The sequence below is a fragment of the Pseudophryne corroboree genome, chromosome 2 (assembly GCF_028390025.1).
Source record: "Pseudophryne corroboree isolate aPseCor3 chromosome 2, aPseCor3.hap2, whole genome shotgun sequence".
Taxonomy (NCBI): Eukaryota; Metazoa; Chordata; class Amphibia; order Anura; family Myobatrachidae; genus Pseudophryne; species Pseudophryne corroboree.
In genome coordinates this window covers 169,379,254-169,397,380 of record NC_086445.1, presented here as the reverse complement: position 1 = coordinate 169,397,380, position 18,127 = coordinate 169,379,254, and the positions used below count along the sequence as shown (strand labels likewise).

Here is an 18,127-nt window from a genome sequence, read left to right as displayed (position 1 = left end):
TATTGCATTGTCGAATCCAATTCAACTGATTTTTTTTGTTTTGTTGAAAATGCCCCGTTTTTCGACATTTGCGGCAATTCGACCGCAATTGCATATACCCCTTAAGCTCTTAACGAAGCATTTCAACAATGGCTTTGGTTTAATAAATGCTTGTGAGCAACATTAATGTGTTTTCAAGTACTTTTAATCTTTCAACTATTAGGTGATATAATATGACAGCAAATTATAAATATTCTGTGGTTACGATATGTATACCTCATATTCTTTGGTTTAGGGCATTGTCCTTACATACGTACATTCAGCAGCACTTGTTCATATAAATCATATTAATTTCTTGGTCCCAATTTAAAAAGAATCCCTTACTATCAGTACCTTAGTGTTCTGGCTACAATCATACATGTACTTTGCCACACTAATGGATTCAGAAAATATTTTTTCCCCAGGAGATAATTGACAATATGCCACCCTATGTCTCTGGGTTTTAGTTATGTAATAGTAACATTTTTTAACTTAGAATCTTATGAGACATTACACTTGGTATTATTAATATTTTTTTATTTCTTTTGATATAGGAAGAAAATGAAAACAGAATATAGTGCTGGTGAGATGTCCGTTAGTTTCTATATTTTTATGGATATAGATTTTGCAATTGTTTTATCAGCTGCATTACTTAATTAGCTGTAGGTATGGAATATGAACAACTACACCATTAAGGTAATTTATAATCCTCATAGAATGCAGATTTGCAGAGTATATTGTTGCACAGATATGCCCGTTTCCCCAGTGTGTACTGTGTCGGAAGGTGCTGCCTACTAGTGCTTTTGCTCAAGTTTTCAGTTTTTCTCCTAAAGTACACTGCTCATTAACAACTCATCTTTAAAGAAAATAAAAATAATAATATACATATAATGGGGCAGATGTAGTAACCTGGAGAAGGGATAAAGAAGTGATAAATGCACCATTACGGATTTGAAAAATGACAGGAGCTGACTGTCTGGTGCGTTGTCATCTTGCACTTATCACTTCTTTATCCCTACTACAGGCTTAATACATCTGCCCCAATGTTCTGTCAAATATAAAAAAGGCAAATCTGAATGGCACAAATGGAAGCACACTGATAGCAATGTCCAGCCCCAAGTCACTGCCACCTCAGGACTGTAAAATTCTGCTGTGTCACATTACTGTATATTCTTTTATCTCCATTCTTTGTTACCCAACATGCTGTTGAGACTGTAGCAATATTTAATTATGGGGTCTTGCTGAGACATAAAGAATAAATATTATAATTTTTATTTTATACAGTAAGTAATGGATTTATTATTCAAGTGTTAATAGACTTTTGTTGGATTGTATTTAGATTATTGAGTTAAATACAAAATGGTGTGATGACGATGATTATGAGAAGTTGAGCAAAATGAAATGTGCTGTTTGTGTTGTATCTGCAGTTACCTGTGATTTATCAGTAACATACTGTAGAAGGGGGTTTTGCAATTTTTTATATTGCGCCAATTTTTTTGGGGGGGCTATCCAATTAGCTCCCATTTTTTTCAGCACAAAAAGTTTTCCTTTTTTTGTGCAAAAACATATTGGAACTTGTGAAAAGTCACGGACTTATGTATTTTCGCAGCCATGATTTTCAACAAAATGCATAATTATCATGGATATGGTTTCGTCAGGTGGAACAAAATCCCAGGTAAGTGCCGGCATTGGGGCTAATTGGATAAACCTGGGTGTGGTAATTCGCTTTCGTAAATTACCGCAGCTAATAGGTTACCGCCCAAAGACTCATTTACAAACAAACGCCCTTCTGGGTTATGGAGAATGCTCCTTATGGATTTCTATAATTTATATTGCACATTGTTTTGCAGGAGTCATGCAGGATGTCAAAAGGAGGAAACAGTCAGATACTGTCCTGGCAAATTATTCAGCAGTTACACAAATGACAGATGATGAGGTCGGTACTTAAAAATAAGTCACTATAAACACCAGTGATTCCAGGCCAGTAGCCTCATTCACCGCAACACTGGTTCTTAAAAGTGATTATTTATAACAATTCTATCAATTCAGGTGTTATATTGCAGCTGCAATGTCTTGTTTATTTTATTAAATAAATGTATTTACCTTTTTATATCCATTATGAGCTATGTGGCATTTGAAACATTGTTTTAATAAATTTAACTATTAGACTCTCATAGCGCTCCCTCCTTTGCTTCCATCTATATATGGCTATCATCATCAGCCTTTAGGTAACAGGCCAGTTGTGTGCAGTGTCAGCTTTCTTTCCTGCTAGACACCTGGTTTGTTTGGCAGGATTTCCCAGCAGGTTCTCAAGTGGTTTGGGAAACCGCAGCCTAATAAATTTGATGGATTTGTGTCCTCAACATGTAAAAAGTCTGGAGACCAATTTGCAGCTGTTGGGTTTCTCAGCGCTGTTTTGCCAGTACATTTACAGTAGTTTTGACTTAAAAAAAATAAAAAGTCATATTTTTTTTTTAATCTGCCAAAATAACAGTTTCTCTTAGGTCCTAGAGGATACTGGGGTTCCATTTAGTACCATAGGGTATAGACGGGTCCACTAGGAGGCATGAGTACTTTAAGAATTTGATAGTGTGGGCTGGCTCCTCCCTCTATGCCCCTCCTACCAGACTCAGTTTAGAAAATGTACCTGGAGGAGCCGGTGACGCTTATGGAAGCTCCTGAAGAGTTTTCTGCATTTATTTTATATGTTTGTTATTTTCAGGCAGGGCTGGTTGGCACCAGCCTGCCTGCTTCGTGGGACTTAGGTGGGGAGGAGGGGGGGATGGCCCAACCTCTTGAAGGGTTAATGGTTCCGTTTCCCACTGACAGGACACTGAGCTCCTGAGGGATCTATTCACAAGCCCTACCACATTCCCGCAGCACGCCGCCACCCCTAACAGAGCCAGAAGAAAGAAGAGTGGTGAGTACTAAGCCAATATGGTGGTATGAGGGTATGGAGATGCACGGTTTCTAATCGGGGCGGAATTTCTCTCCAGACACAGTACACAGCTGCGTCTCAGTATACTGTACACAGTACCCACACTGACAAAAATAGCCTTAAAATGGTTTTCTTTCCATTTTAAGCACCAGATTACCTTAACCAGTATAAAAAAAGCGGGAAGGCCGCGCCATTGAAGGGGCGGGCCTTCACTATGAGAGGATCCAGCAGCTCACCAGTGCCATTTTCCCTCTGCAGTGGACACAGACGCTGACTGACAGGGACGCACAGCTCTTCCGGAGAGACTCCAGATTACCTCAACGGTACCAGTACCCCTATCAGGATACTTAGTCTGCGACCCGACTAAGCTTGGCATTAGCGATAAGTGAGAGGTGGAGGCTTGCTCCAAATAACTCTGTGTCTCCCTGAAGGGCTCTTTGTGGGTTAATTGTGCTTAACCTTTTCCTGTGTGTGTGTGTGTGTGTGTGTGTGTGTGTGTGTGCTGTCACATTTACATTATGTCAGGCAAAGAGTGTGTTTCTTGTACAGCGGAGTGTTCCTCTTCACCAGGGGGCTCACTGCTGGGTACTCAAGGCAGTGAACCCTCCCAGAATAGCTGGGCTGAACCGGATTGGATTACTTCCATTAAGGGAATGATCTCAAATATTTCTACAAAGCTATTCCGCAATGAGAAAGAGACGCAATACTTAAGACAGACTGTGGATAAGTTTATGAATAGAGACTCCAAACCAGCGTCTCAATCCCCTTCCATTTGTCGGCAAACACAATCTCTGGCCCATATCCTGCAGTTTGACTCTGACGCTGATGAGTCAGACATGGAGGAGGGTGAGGTGGATTTGGAGGGGGGGGGGGGTGATGCTGCTATGTCACAGGGAATAGAGGCTCTTATAGAAGCTATCAGAGTTTTTCTGCAAATTCCTGATAAGGTGTCAGAGGAGTGTGAGGATTCTTATCTTTCCTGCGTCAAAGGAATTGAATACCCTGTATGAAGAACCGTGGGTTAATCCTGATAAGAAATTTAAAATCCCTAAAAGGTTGCTCTCATCTTTTCCTTTTCCACTAGACTAGAGGATAGGAAAAAATGGGAAAATCCACGATCGTGGACGCATCAGGCTGCCACGTAAAATTGGAATGCCTGTCCGTGGTGCAGCCTCCATAAAAGATATGGCTGATCGTAAAATTGAGACTACACTCAAATCATTGTACACAGCTGCTGGGGTGGCCCAAAGACCCACAATTGCATTGCGTGGATCACAAAAGCCATTGCTAAATGGTCAGGTAATTTAACCTAATTGAGGGGTTAGATTCCTTGTCTAGGGTGGATGTTCTTTTACTCCTGCAGCATATACAGGACTCTGAGAACTGTATGGTGGAGGCCATAAAACAGATTGGTTTGCTCAATGCACACGGCACCGCTATGGCAGTATCAGCACGCAGGTGCTTGTGGCTACGCCAGTGGACTGCTGATGCGGACTCCAGGAAAGGCGTGGAAGGCCTGCCATTCACAGCAGGAGCCTTGTTTGGAGACGAACTAGACAAATGGATCTCCACAGCTACTGCGGGTAAGTCTACGTATCTTCCTTCCGCAGCTCCCCCAGCCAGGAAAGCTTATTCAGCTTCAAATTCACAGTATTTCGGACGGCCAAGTTTAAGGGAAAATCCAGAGGCGCTTCTACATCTTCCAGAGGTGCAAGAGGTAAACCACTCAAACCAGCAACTGCAGGTGCTCGGGAACAGAGCTCAGGCTCTGCTTCCTCAAAGCCTTCAGCATGACGGTGGACCGCGAGGCCTAGAGAGCTGTCAGGTGGGAGCCTGACTAAAATTCTTCAGTCACATCTGGTCAAGTTCGTGCCGGCATCCCTGGGTTCCAAGACCTCCCACCTCACAGATTATTCAAATCAGGCTTACCAGCTTCACAAGAGGCAAGTATAACTTTACAGCAGGCATCCAAAAACTGGTACAGACTCAAGTCATTGTTCCAATTCCACCTCATCTGCACAACTAGGAATACTATTCCAACTTGTTTGTAGTACGGAAACCGGACGGTTCAGTACGACCATTTCTGAACCTCAAGTCCTTGAATCCGTTCTTAAGAGTGTTCAAGTTCAAGATTGAGTCTCAGAGCGGTGATCTCAGGTCTGGAGGAAGGGGAATTCCTTGTGTCTCTGGATATCAAGGATGCGTACCTTCACATTCCGATCTGGATGCTTCATCAGGCTTATCTACAGTTTGCACTACAGGACTGTCACTACCAGTTTCAGGCCCTGCCATTTGGTCTCTCCATGGCACCGAGGGTAATCACCAAAGTGATGGCAGAGATGATGATCTTCTTTGCAATCAGGGAGTGTGCATAATTCCGTTCCTGGATGATCTTCTGATAAAGGCACCGTCCACGGAGAGGTTGCTGGAAGACATTGGCCTCTCAACCAATGATCCTTCTCCAGGATCATGGGTGGATTCTGAACCTTCCGAAATCTCACCTAGAGCTAACACGGAGGCTTCCATTCCTGGGAATGATACTGGACACTGAGTCGCAGAAAGTGTTTCTTCCGTTGGAAAAGGCTTTGCTAATCCAGTCAATGGTTCAGGATGTCCTGAAGCCAACCCGGTTATCCGTGCATCTATGCATTCGACTTCTGGGGAAAATGGTGGCCTCTTACGAGGCGCTTCAATGCGTAAGGTTTCACGCAAGACCCTTCCAGCTCGATCTGTTGGACAAATGGTCCGGATCGCATCTTCACACACACCAGAGGATCCGTCTGTCGCCAAAAGCCAGGATCTTCCTTCTGTGGTAGCTAGAGATTTCTCATCTCATCGAGGGTCGAAGGTTCGGAATTCAGGAATGGATCCTGTTAACCCTGAACGCAAGCCTCAGAGGTTTGGGAGCAGTCACCCAGGGGGTGCAGTTTGAAGGAAGATGGTCAAGACAGGAAGTCACCCTTCCAGTCAACATTCTGGAACTCGGGGCCATATACAACGCCCTTCTTCAGGCCTCATATATCTTCTTAAGGATCAGGCCATTCAGGTCCAGTCGGACAATGTGACGGCAGTGACGTACATAAACCGACAGGGCGGAACAAAAAGTAGAGCAGCAATGTCAGAGGTGTCAAGAATTCTCCTCTGAGCAGAAAAAAACGCTGTGGCGTTGTCAGCGGTCTTCATTCCGGGAGTAGACAACTGGGAAGCAGACTTCCTCAGCAGACACGACCTGCACCCGGGGGAGTGGGGCCTTCACCCAGATGTGTTCAGGTGCTTGACACGTCGGTGGGGATGTCCACACATCGACATGATGGCCTCTTGTCTCAACAAGAAGCTCAAGCAGTGTTGTTCTAGGTTGAGAGACCCACAGGCAGTGGTGGTGGATGTTCTGATGACTCCTTGGGTCTATCAGATGGTGTATGTGTTTCCTCCACTTCCTCTGATCCCAAGAATTCTGAAAAGAATAAAAGGGAAAAGGTTCAGGCAATTCTCATTGCTCCAGACTGACCAAGAAGGGCCTGGTCCGCGTACCTCCTGCATATACTCCTCGACGATCCGTGGCCTCTACCTTTTCACAAGGATCTTCTGCAACTGTCAGGACTTATCACAGCTACGTTTGACGGCCAGGAAGGGGGTAACGTCTAAACATTACCACCGTATTTGGAAGAAACGTGTGGTCTTCAGGTTGCCGACTGTCAGGATTCCGGCGCACAGTATACCGGCGCCAGAATCCCGACAGCCGGCATACCAATTGTTTTTCTCCCTCGTGGGGGTCCACGGCTTCCCTGGAGGGAGAACAAATAGCGTGGCATGCGTAGCGCCACCGAGCCCGCAAGTGGCTCATTTGCGCTCGCCACGCTGTCGTTATGCCAGCGGTCGGGCTTCCGGCGCCGGTATGCTGGTCGCCGGGAGCCCGGCCGCCGGCATACCATACCACACCCAGAAGAAATACGTCTCTTGGTGTGAGGGCAGAAAATATTCTGCGGTGGAATTTCACTTGGGTCGTTTCCTGCTTTTTCTGCAGGCAGGTGTGGATGTTGGCCTATGTCTGGGCTCCATAAAAGTCCAGATTTCAGCCTTGTCCATTTTCTTTCAAAAACAATTGGCTTCTCTCCCTGAGTTCCAGACCTTTTTGAAAGGTGTTCTGCGCATCCAAACTCCCTTTGTGCCTCCCACGGCACCTTGGGATCTCAAATTGGTGCTGCATTTCCTCCAATCGGACTGGTCTGAACCGTTACAGGAGGTTGACGTAAAGTACCGTCACACTGTTGGCCTTGGCTTCAGCAAGACGTGTGTCGGAGCTAGGGGCGTTGTCTCACAAGAGTCCCTACTTAATTTTTCATGAGGACAGAGCTGAACTCAGAACTTGTCAGCAATATCTTCCTAAGGTGATGTCCGCTTTTCACATCAACCAACCTATTGTGGTTCCCAATACAAAAACACCTACAATAAAGTAGCCCCCCTGGCGCTAATTCAATTAATTAAATGTATATGTCCCAAGTCTGCATGCAGCTCACTATACACAGGGGGATTTCCCAACCCCCTACACGTGGTATAAAGAGACTAGAAAAAGAAAAAATACAGACAGCGCTTGCAGACTTCTTATTATAATAATAAATTTATTAATTAGCTTTATCTCAATAATAATTCTCCAATAGTACCCTTATAGTACCAAAATGTAGAATAATAAAATATCTTTCCCTTGCCTCAGCAACAAATTTGCATGCAGAAATAAAAGACTAAAACCACATTAACATAAGTTAATAATTCATGATACATACAATAAAATAATTCAATGCATTGCTCCATACATTGGTTAAACTAACCCTCTTAGTGCAAAAGAGATACAATAGTTACAATAAATCGTAGTGTTTCACTTAATTGCTACAAAGCTACAACAGCTGAGTCCGTTGTTTGGTTACTTGTTTTCACTCGGTTTAATGCTGTATCCTTTCCTTAGTGATTTAGTCATAGGGTAGATGTTATAGCACTGAATCAGATAGAAAATATATAGAATAGGGTTTGCTTTCAATAGCACATAATACGTATAATGGCCCTCATTCCGAGTTGATCGGTCGCAAGGCGAATTTAGCAGAGTTGCTCACGCTAAGCCTACGCCTACTGGGAGTGTATCTTAGCTTCTTAAAATTGCGACCGATGTATTCGCAATATTGCGATTACAAACTACTTAGCAGTTTCAGAGTAGCTTCAGACTTACTCGGCATCTGCGTTCAGTTCAGTGCTTGTCGTTCCTGGTTTGACGTCATAAACACACCCAGCGTTCGCCCAGACACTCCCCCGTTTCTCCGGCCACTCCTGCGTTTTTTCCGGAAACGGTAGCGTTTTCAGCCACACGCCCATAAAACGCCGTGTTTCCGCCCAGTAACACCCATTTCCTGTCAATCACATTACGATCGCCGGAGCGATGAAAAAGCCGTGAGTAAAAATACTTTCTTCATAGCAAAGATACTTGGCGCAGTCGCAGTGCGAATATTGCGCATGCGCACTAAGCGGAATTTCACTGCGATGCGATGAAAAATACAGAGCGAACGACTCGGAATGAGGGCCAATATTCAGCCGCTTTTTGGCTCCCTTTAAATTGACGCTGATCTAGTTAGCAGCAATAGATTAGTCATGTAAAGTGCTTTGAGCAGTAAAATTAATGAATATCATCACGAATTTTGTAAAACATGGCCATGTTATATTTTGATTACCACTGCGCCTTCAGGGTTCCGTTTTTGTAGTTCTCCCGGCTCTGGTGCCAATTAACCTTTCAAGACGAGCCTTATCCGGAGATACGTCCAAATTCCTCCTGATGCTGGACTCAAGTGGTAGATTGAGTTGTCGCTGGCAGGTAAGATACAGAGATGCGTTTCACTGCCTACTGGCATCGGCAGCTTCCTCAGTCTGATGTCGGACATCCGCCGCCCTGCTCCTTTTTATCCCAGTGATTTCTCCAGTGCGTCGGCGCATCTTTCATGCGCTCCACATCTCGTTCTCTTATTGTTCACATCAGTGTTTCTGAACTTAATAATACCCAGCTGTGTGTGGCTCGATCAGATCACAGCCCATCAGTAACGGCTATTTGTGCTCCATTAATATCACACAGCTATTTACCTCAGTTATTTGGACACGTAGTGCTTGTATTGGGACTCAGCGGACTCAGAACTCATTAGTAATATATACACAATATAGTATACCACAACCCTTTATCTGGGAGCAGAGCAATATTTAGCTAAGATTACATTTGAAAAAACACAATACTTTCCTATGAGACATATACACGCCATAGTCTATATGGCTCTTAGAGCTTCCTATTTTTATACCGTAAATACCAAATTCATAAGTCATATTACCTATCTAAATATACGGATGGATATATAAATCAGGTTATAACTTCCATGGATCTATGTATTTAAACCATCTAAAAAGGGGCAATGGTTATATTCAATCTATTAACTCCATTTACCTGTTAAATCCGGGATCCTATATAGAGAAGTATATATATATATATAATATATTTTTATGTTTATTTTTATTTTTATTTGCATTATTAATTATATTGATTTTTTCCTTTTGCTTTATCCCTTATTTTATTTTTACACATTCAGTGATCCGATTCAGAATCTTATTGTAGGAATAAATAACAGCCAATAAAATTAATTAATTGGACCACGCACCTTCCGTAGTAAATACATAATTAGACAATTAATTCGGGGTATAGATCTAAAACTCGACCCCACCTAGAGGTCTTCACTTCGTTACCTATCCCCCTGAACAACCTATTTAATAACTATGTACTTTACTTATTAATTACTTTTTTCATTCCTATAATCATTTTTTAGAAAAGATTATTAATCAATACCTACCCAAAACCAACTGTTAATAAATTCTCACAAACAAACAAGTCATATCTAGTTTGATTTAATTTTCAGTTATTAATTTATATGTCAATCACTAAACTAGTCCCTCCCATCTCAACTATAAAAGAGTTCTCACAGACCACCATAGTCCCATTTAACCCCGGTTTAACTGATGTGATTCAATTCGACCGTGTCGTTCAGACCGTCAGGACACATGGTCCCCAATCTGAAAATCCAAAAAGCCTTGTTTCGACAGAGAGTATTGAACCTATCCCCTCCCACGTACAGTAATCTTCACTTGTTCGATACCTATTATTTTTACATTACCAAGTGTACATATACTACATTGTGCAATGTGGTTGGACAGGGGATGCGTTCTTACATTCTTATTTATATTCCTCCAATGCTCCATAAATCTCGTATGGAGCATACGTGTCGTACGCCCCACATATTGTTTCCCACAACCACACTGCACAACGTATATAACAAACTTTGATCTACAGTTAATAAAACTTTTTATCTGAAATTTTTCTCCATTTTTATTTGAACTAAATTCAGTGATTTTCCTATTTGTATGTAGACAAGTAGTACATTTATCAGTGCCACATTTATGAAAGCCTATCGGTCTTGTGGGTATCCAGTTACTTCCTGTCTGTCCTACCTCGGTCTTCTTTGGGTTAAAATGACTCCTTGTTAGCCTCTGTTTTAAATTATCTGATTTCCTGAACACCACCTTCCCATTAAGATCCACGGTCTTACTTAATACTGCATCTAGCTTCAAAAGTTCTGAGTTCTTTTTAATTATCTTTTTAATGTCAGATGAATAGTTGTTATATTTTGTTATAAATAGGGATGATCTATCTTCCTTCTTTCCCTTTTTTGGTACATGCTGTAAACTTATTTTATCCATAGCAAGCAACTCCTCTCTCCCCAACATTTCCACTTCCCTTAGAGCTTTCTGCAGAATTTCTTCTGGGTAGCCCTGCTCCAAAAAGGACCCACATAAAAGACCAGCTTGTCTCTCGAATGACTCCCGATTAGAGCAGTTACGTTTAATTCTGATTAGCTGCCCTTTTGGAATATTGATTTTCCATACTTTAGCATGAGAACTTCTATAATTTAAATATCTACTCTGATCTACCGGTTTAATATACGTTTCCGTTGAAATTTGTCCCCCCTCCACTGATAGTGCAATATCCAAAAAACTCAACCTTGTTTTACTTTGATTGCATGTGAATTTCAAACCATATTCATTCTGATTTATCTTCTGGAAATAAGTGTCTATCGAAAGTGCATCACCCTCCCAAATAATAAATAAATCATCTATAAATCTGCCGTAGAGGACGAGACTCGCACCGAATCCGCCCCCCCCCCACACATGTTCCTCCTCAAACCCCCCCATGTACAGGTTGGCGAAGCTCGGCGCGAATCTCATCCCCATCGCAGTCCCCCGTGTCTGTAAATATATTTTATTGTGAAACAAAAAATGATTGTGCTTTAAAATGAAATCTATTGAATTTAAAATAAAACCACGCAGGGAGTCGGACATTTCCTCATCTGTATCAAGGTAATATTTCACCGCCTCCAAACCCAAATCATGTGGGATATTGGAGTATAAAGCTTCCACATCACATGTTATCAAAGGTGTGGTTCCAGCTGTTATGGACACCTCTGCTATTTCAAAGTCTTTGGATGTTGTGAGGGCTTTGAAGGTGTATGTAAAGAGAACAGCTCGTCACAGGAAATCCAACCTCCCTTTGTGCCTCCCACGGCACCTTGGGATCTCAAATTGGTGCTGCAGTTCCTTCAATCGGACTGGTTTGAACCGTTACAGGAGGTTGACGTAAAGTACCGTCACACTGTTGGCCTTGGCTTCAGCAAGACATGTGTCGGAGCTAGGGGCGTTGTCTCACAAGAGTCCCTACTTAATTTTTCATGAGGACAGAGCTGAACTCAGAACTTGTCAGCAATATCTTCCTAAGGTGGTGTCCGCTTTTCACATCAACCAACCTATTGTGGTTTTGGCTGTTATGGACACCTCTGCTATTTCAAAGTCTTTGGATGTTGTGAGGGCTTTGAAGGTGTATGTAAAGAGAACAGCTCGTCACAGGAAATCCGACTCGCTGTTCGTTCTATGTGATCCCAGTAAAATTGGGTGTCCTACTTCAAAGCAGACAATTGCATGCTGGATCAGGTTCACAATCCAGAATGCTTATTCCACGGCAGGTTTGCCGGTTCCGAAATCTGTACAGGCCTACTCTACTAGGTCATGTGTTCTTCCTGGGTGGCTGCCTGGGGTTTTCTCGGCTTTACAGCTCTGCTGAGCAGCTTCTTGGTCAGGTTCGTACACGTTTGCTAAGTTCTACAAGTTCGATAATTTGACCTCTGCGGACCTTCAGTTTGGTCAATCAGTTCTGCAAGAACATCAGCACTCTCCCACCCGGTTTGGGAGCTTTGGTACATCCCCATGGTACTAAATGGAACCCCAGTATCCTCTAGGACGTAAGAGAAAATAGGATTTTAATTACCTACCGGTAAATCCTTTTCTTGTAGTCCATAGAGGATACTGGGTGCCGCCCGGTGCTTCGTTCTTCCTGCACTGTTACTTGGTTAAGTATTGTTGGTACAGCTGTTGCTGTTCCTGTTTAAGGTTGGGTTAGCATGGCTTTCCTCTTGTTGTGTGTGCTGGTTCGGAATCTCACCACTATCTTTATCTAGCCTTCTCTCAAAGTATGTCTGTCTCCTCGGGCACAGTTTCCTAGACTGAGTCTGGTAGGAGGGGCATAGAGGGAGGAGCCAGCCCACACTATCAAATTCTTAAAGTGCCCATGGCTCCTAGTGGACCCGTCTATACCCCATGGTACTAAATGAAACCCCAGTATCCTCTACGGACTACGAGAAAGGGATTTACTGGTAGGTAATTAAAATCCTATTTTTACCAAATCTCTGCTTTTGAAATGTACCCGCCCAGAGTTGTAGCTACTGCTTTTAGTAACATAGGGCCTAATTCAGATCTAATCGCTGGGCTGCGTTTTTTGCTGCCCTGCCATCATAAAGTCGCCGCCTACAGGGGGAGGGTATTAGGTCTGCGCAGGTGTGCGTTCGCTTTTGTAGTAGAGCTGCACGTTTCTGCACAGCACAGGACTTAGCTGCTGTGATTGTTTCCTGCTGATCTGGGCCGGAGCTGACGTCAGACACCCTCCCTAAAAACGCCTGATTCCGCCTTCTTTTTCCGGACACTCCTGTAAAACGGTCAGTTGTCCCCCACAATCGGCCTCTTCCTGTCAGTCTTCTTGCAAACTCCTGTGCTTTCGGATTTTTCGCACCATTCCATCGCTAGGCACCGATGCCCGGTGCTTTTGTGTGATGCGCCGGTTTATTGCGGCTCACACGCTTACGTAGTTCAGATCTGATCGCACGCTGTGCAAAAACGAACAGCAGCGGTCAGATCTGAAATACCCCCATAGCCGTGGCTAGTGCAAATACCTGCATGTGAAATCTTGTTACTGGGCATGGTTTTAAGACTACTGTGATCTTCATGTCTTATAATAATAGTAACTATCAATGTGTCTTTATGTTTAGGAAGTACCTGGAACATCTGCATCCGCTCGGTGAGTTTTCCTTTTCTAATGGCCAGAAAGTAATAAATGCAGTTAGGATATAGAGGCAGTGATTGTGAGTCAGACGCATCTGTGAACACTGACGCATCTCTCTAATGCCGGCTACACATCAGAAACGTGTACCTGGCCAATATGCCGGCCGATGGATCGACCTATCGCATCTGCGGTACATATCAGAACAATGTAATGAAGGACGGAACGATCACTGTACTGCCCTCATTACAGTGCACCGCGTCACATGCGATATCTTCCGGTTGGCTGTACAACACGACCGACCAGAACATAATGCATGCAACATTTGGGAACGCCCAATCGGGCATACACATTGGCCCTCATTCTGAGTTGTTCGCTCGCTAGCTGCTTTTAGCAGCATTGCACACGCTAGGCCGCCGCCCTCTGGGAGTGTATCTTAGCATAGCAGAATTGCGAACGAAAGGTTAGCAAAACTGCTACTAAATAATTCTTTGCAGTTTCTGAGTAGCTCCAGACCTACTCACAGATTGCGATCAGCTCAGTCCATTTAGTTCTTGGTTTGACGTCACAAACACGCCCTGCGTTCGGCCAGCCACTCCCCCGTTTCTCCAGACACTCCCGCCTTTTTCCCCTGACACGCCTGCGTTTTTTAGCACACTCCCGGAAAACGCTCAGTTACCACCCAGAAATGCCCCTTTCCTGTCAATCATTTACCGATCAGCAGTGCGACTGAAAATCGTCGCTCGAACACCAGCAAATCTACTAAGTTTTGTGTTAAATAACTTAGCGCATGCGCTCTGTGTACCATGCGCATGCTCAGTTAGCAACAAATCGCAGCATAGCGAAAATCGTCAACGAGAGAACAACTCGGAATGACCCCCATTGCCCGATATGCACAATATCTATTCCGGCTAGAAACTACATAACGTGCCAATATCCGCCAGGTGTGGACCTACCTTAAATCGCAAAACACATTGCATGATGTGTCCGAAGTTACAAGTAGATGCGTATGTGGCACATCTTGTGCAAATGGAGACTAACGTGAAGTACGTGTCTCTGGGTGGTGCTTGATCTGTGAGTATCAAGTTCCACGAAGCGTCAATTTCTGATGGGAGCGTTGTGTATGTGTATGCACATCTCTGTGCTCTTCTGAGTCGTGTGTACAGGTAAGGTAATGGAGTATTGTTGTACTAGCTTATGAAAGTACATTCAATGCCACGACCATAGGGAAAAGCAGCCACAGAGGCGTCTGACTCAGAATCAGCCCCATAGTCACTGAGAGTGTTTATTCAGCAGCTGATAGTGAGATATTGTAACTCCACAGGTAGATACTGTATGTGGAAGCGTGTTTGTAGAAGGTGTGAGAGGGAGTATCATGTGACCTAAGTGTGTTTTATACCGGACGCATTTAGTTTGCCGGCTGTCGGGATCCTGGCTGTCATGTTACCGATGCCGGAATCCAAACACCCGGTGAAATGCCGGCGGTCGGAATCCCGCCGGCCAGAATCCCCACTCGGGTGGTGGTCCACGCCACCCCCGAGGGGGAATATAACCATGTGGTGACCAAAGGCATCCACCGGGCCTGAAGCTTGGCGAGCGCAGCAAGCCCACAAGGGGACATGCTGTGCTCTCCGCCGGTATTCCGGCTGGCGGGATCCCAGCGTCAGTCTCCTGACCGCCGGGATATCATACTGAAACCGTTTTATACAGTTGTTTGGAAGTGACAGGTTTCTATAATATATCACAGGTCACCATACTTCCAGTTAAAATGCAGAGGTGCTAATATCAAACCCTGATCTCCTTTCTGCAGACAGAGGGTGCTGAGAAGCGATTCTGATTCTGATGATTCAGATCTACCCGTTTTTGATGGCTGCAATATCTCACAGAGCCGTAAGCATTTACTTCGTAGCTCATTGTGGATTGCTAAAATGAATTAGTTTGGTTTCAAACTTTTTATTTCAAGCCTTTTTTGTGATAAATACAAAATGTGTGCACTTAGACAATGGAACAAAAACACAACAACAAAATGATGCAGTCACTGATAATAGAGAATTACATGTGTACAGATAGATGTAGTGGGGACAGACCACACATGTCAGTAACATGCAGTATAATATTATGTTTTACCGTATCTTCTATGGGCCAAGTGGTTCTTATCTGCCGTCAAATTCTATGTTTCTGTGTAAGAGACATATATTATAGATGGAGTGCCAGTAACATGGGTTCTAGAGTTCAGTCTGGTACAAAAGAAAAGTGATGATGGTCTGGTTACAGCAGTCATGGGGAGCAGGCACTTGGGGGAAAATGACCCTGAAGGTGTTGGTAGACCTGTACTGACACAGTCCTATTTGGAGACCTCTTTTTAATGAGTGGAAGAGGTAAATCAGATGGGTGTAGTATGGTATGCTGGCGGTCGGGCTCCCGGCGACCAGAATACCGGCCCCGGGAGCCCGACCGCCGGCTTACCGACAGTGTGGCGAGTGCAAATGAGCCGCCACGCTATTTTATTCTCCCTCCAGGGGGGTCGTGGACCCCCACAAGGGAGAATAAGTGTCGGAATGCCGGCTGTCGGGATTCTGGCGCCGGTATACTGTGCGCCGGGATCCCGTCAGTCGGCAAACTGAAGACCACCCAATCAGATGTATCCTATTGGAATACACATTGCAGTTTGCGGCATCAGACATCTATTATAACCGTAGGATGAAGAGATGAGGGCTTCTTTTGGGAACTTCTTTTATAAGGTATAGCTTGTGGTACTATACTCCAGATACAGACTCAGTCGCACACGGATCTTGTTGTTTTAGTTTATGTATATTTCCAGTAACTGACGATGGAAAGGGTGAGTACACACTATACCGATAACGTCACAATATATTGTTTCCAGACAAATCTGAAAGACATTTTGTGCTGCAGAAGATATTGCATGCAACACTATGTGCAGTTTAATGAAGGACAGAAGGAGCGATTGTTCAATCGTTCATTAAATCATTCTGGTGTGTATGGTCAATACCATGTATCAGCTTTGAACACATCGTTCTGACGGGTACCCGGCCTTAGTCTTTTCTGTCTTTTGCATCTTATGTATTGACCATAGTAGTGGAACCCAGATTTTGTGTACTGATATGTGTTTGTATGTGTGTGGTCGGTGGTTTATGATTTTTGACTAATTATGTCTATGGGCCTGATTTTGACGTAAAGCAATAAAAAGCCAGTAACTTTGTATCTGGAACAATCAATATTGCAATGCAAGGGGAGCAAATACATTTATATATTTTCTGTGCACGGTAAATACTGGCTGCTTTTGCATGAAGCCCACAGAGCTTTATTTTTACACAGCTTTAGATTTCAGTTTAGACACATCCCATCCAAATCTATATCTCTATGCACATTTTACATCTGCCCCACCTACAGGGCAACATGGTTTGGCCCAGGAGCAGTTTCTTTATTTTTCTTCTTTTTTTTTTGCTTTACTTCCAAATCATGATGATTAGATCAGGGCTCTGTGGGGCCATATCATCGCTACCAGGACTCCTTGTTCTTCTTTAAATTTGGAGTCAATCAGACTCCTATCTGATGGTATTACATGATAGATAAGTACCTGCCTGTATTTCTCAGCATTGAAGCACAAACAAACAGGCAATGTAGACACAGTGGTCGACCAAAGAAACTTAGTGCATCAGATGAAATCGGAAGATGTCTAACAGTGCCATCAGCTTAGAACTGGCAGAAACCAGTGGGACCCAGGTACGCCCATCTACTGTTCGGAGAAATCTGTCCAGAAGTGGTCTTCCTGGAAGAATTGCAGCCAGAAAGCCATACCTTTGACACGGAAACAAGACCAATCGACTCAACTATGCATGAAAACATAGAAATTAGGGTGCAGAAAAATGGCAGCTGGTGCTCTGGACTGATGAGACAAAATGCAAAATATTTGGCTGTATCAGAAAGCAGTTTGTTCGCTGAAGGGCTGGAGAGAGGTACAATAATGAGTGTCTGCAGGCAACAATGAAGCATGGTGGAAGTTCCTTGCAAGTTTGGGTCTGCATTTCAGCAAATGGAGTTTGGGATTTGGTCAGGATTAATGGTGTCCTCAATGCTGAGAAATACAGGCAGGTACTTATCCATCATGTAATACCATCAGGGAGGCGTCTGATTGGCTCCAAACTTATTCTGCAGCAGGACAACAACCTCAAACATACAGCCAATGTCATTAAGAACTATCTTCAGCGTTAAGAAGAACAAGGAGTACTGAAAGTGGTGTTATGGCACCCATAGAGTCCTGATCTCAACATCATTTAGAGACAGAAGGATTTGAGCAAGCCTACATCCACAAAAGATCTGTGGTTAGTTCTCCAAGATGTTTGAAACAACCTCCATGACGAGTTCCTTCAAAAACTGTATGCAAGTGTACCTAAAAGAATTGATGCTGTTTTGAAGGCAAATGGTGGTCACACCAAATATTGATTTTGATTTAGAGTTCTCTTCTGTTCATTCACTTTGCATTTTGTTAATTGATAAAAATAAACTATTAACGCCTCTATTTTTGAAAGCATTTCTTACTTTGCAGCATTTTTTCCACACCTGCCTAAAGCTTTTGCACAGTACTGTATGTTATGAAATAGACATCTTCGCTCTGTTCCTTGTTTGGTTTCCTGTTGGTATTATAAGTATGTAGGTCCTCTCTGTTAATTTATTCTGTACTGTATCTTTAAATG

The 18,127-nt window shown here is 43.5% G+C and overlaps 1 protein-coding gene across 5 annotated transcripts in view; it reads left to right on the top strand.

Annotated features, from left to right (window-relative positions):
* LOC135006096 (uncharacterized) overlaps positions 1 to 18,127 on the top strand; it is a 227,549-nt gene that overhangs the window by 130,970 nt on the left and 78,452 nt on the right. For all 5 annotated transcript variants that reach the window (XM_063951991.1, XM_063951990.1, XM_063951989.1 and 2 more), the window contains 4 exons: positions 573 to 601; positions 1,869 to 1,954; positions 13,402 to 13,430; positions 15,223 to 15,302. In XM_063951991.1, the coding sequence (XP_063808061.1) occupies positions 573 to 601; positions 1,869 to 1,954; positions 13,402 to 13,430; positions 15,223 to 15,302 (224 nt within the window). The remainder of the gene's footprint in view (positions 1 to 572; positions 602 to 1,868; positions 1,955 to 13,401; positions 13,431 to 15,222; positions 15,303 to 18,127) is intronic.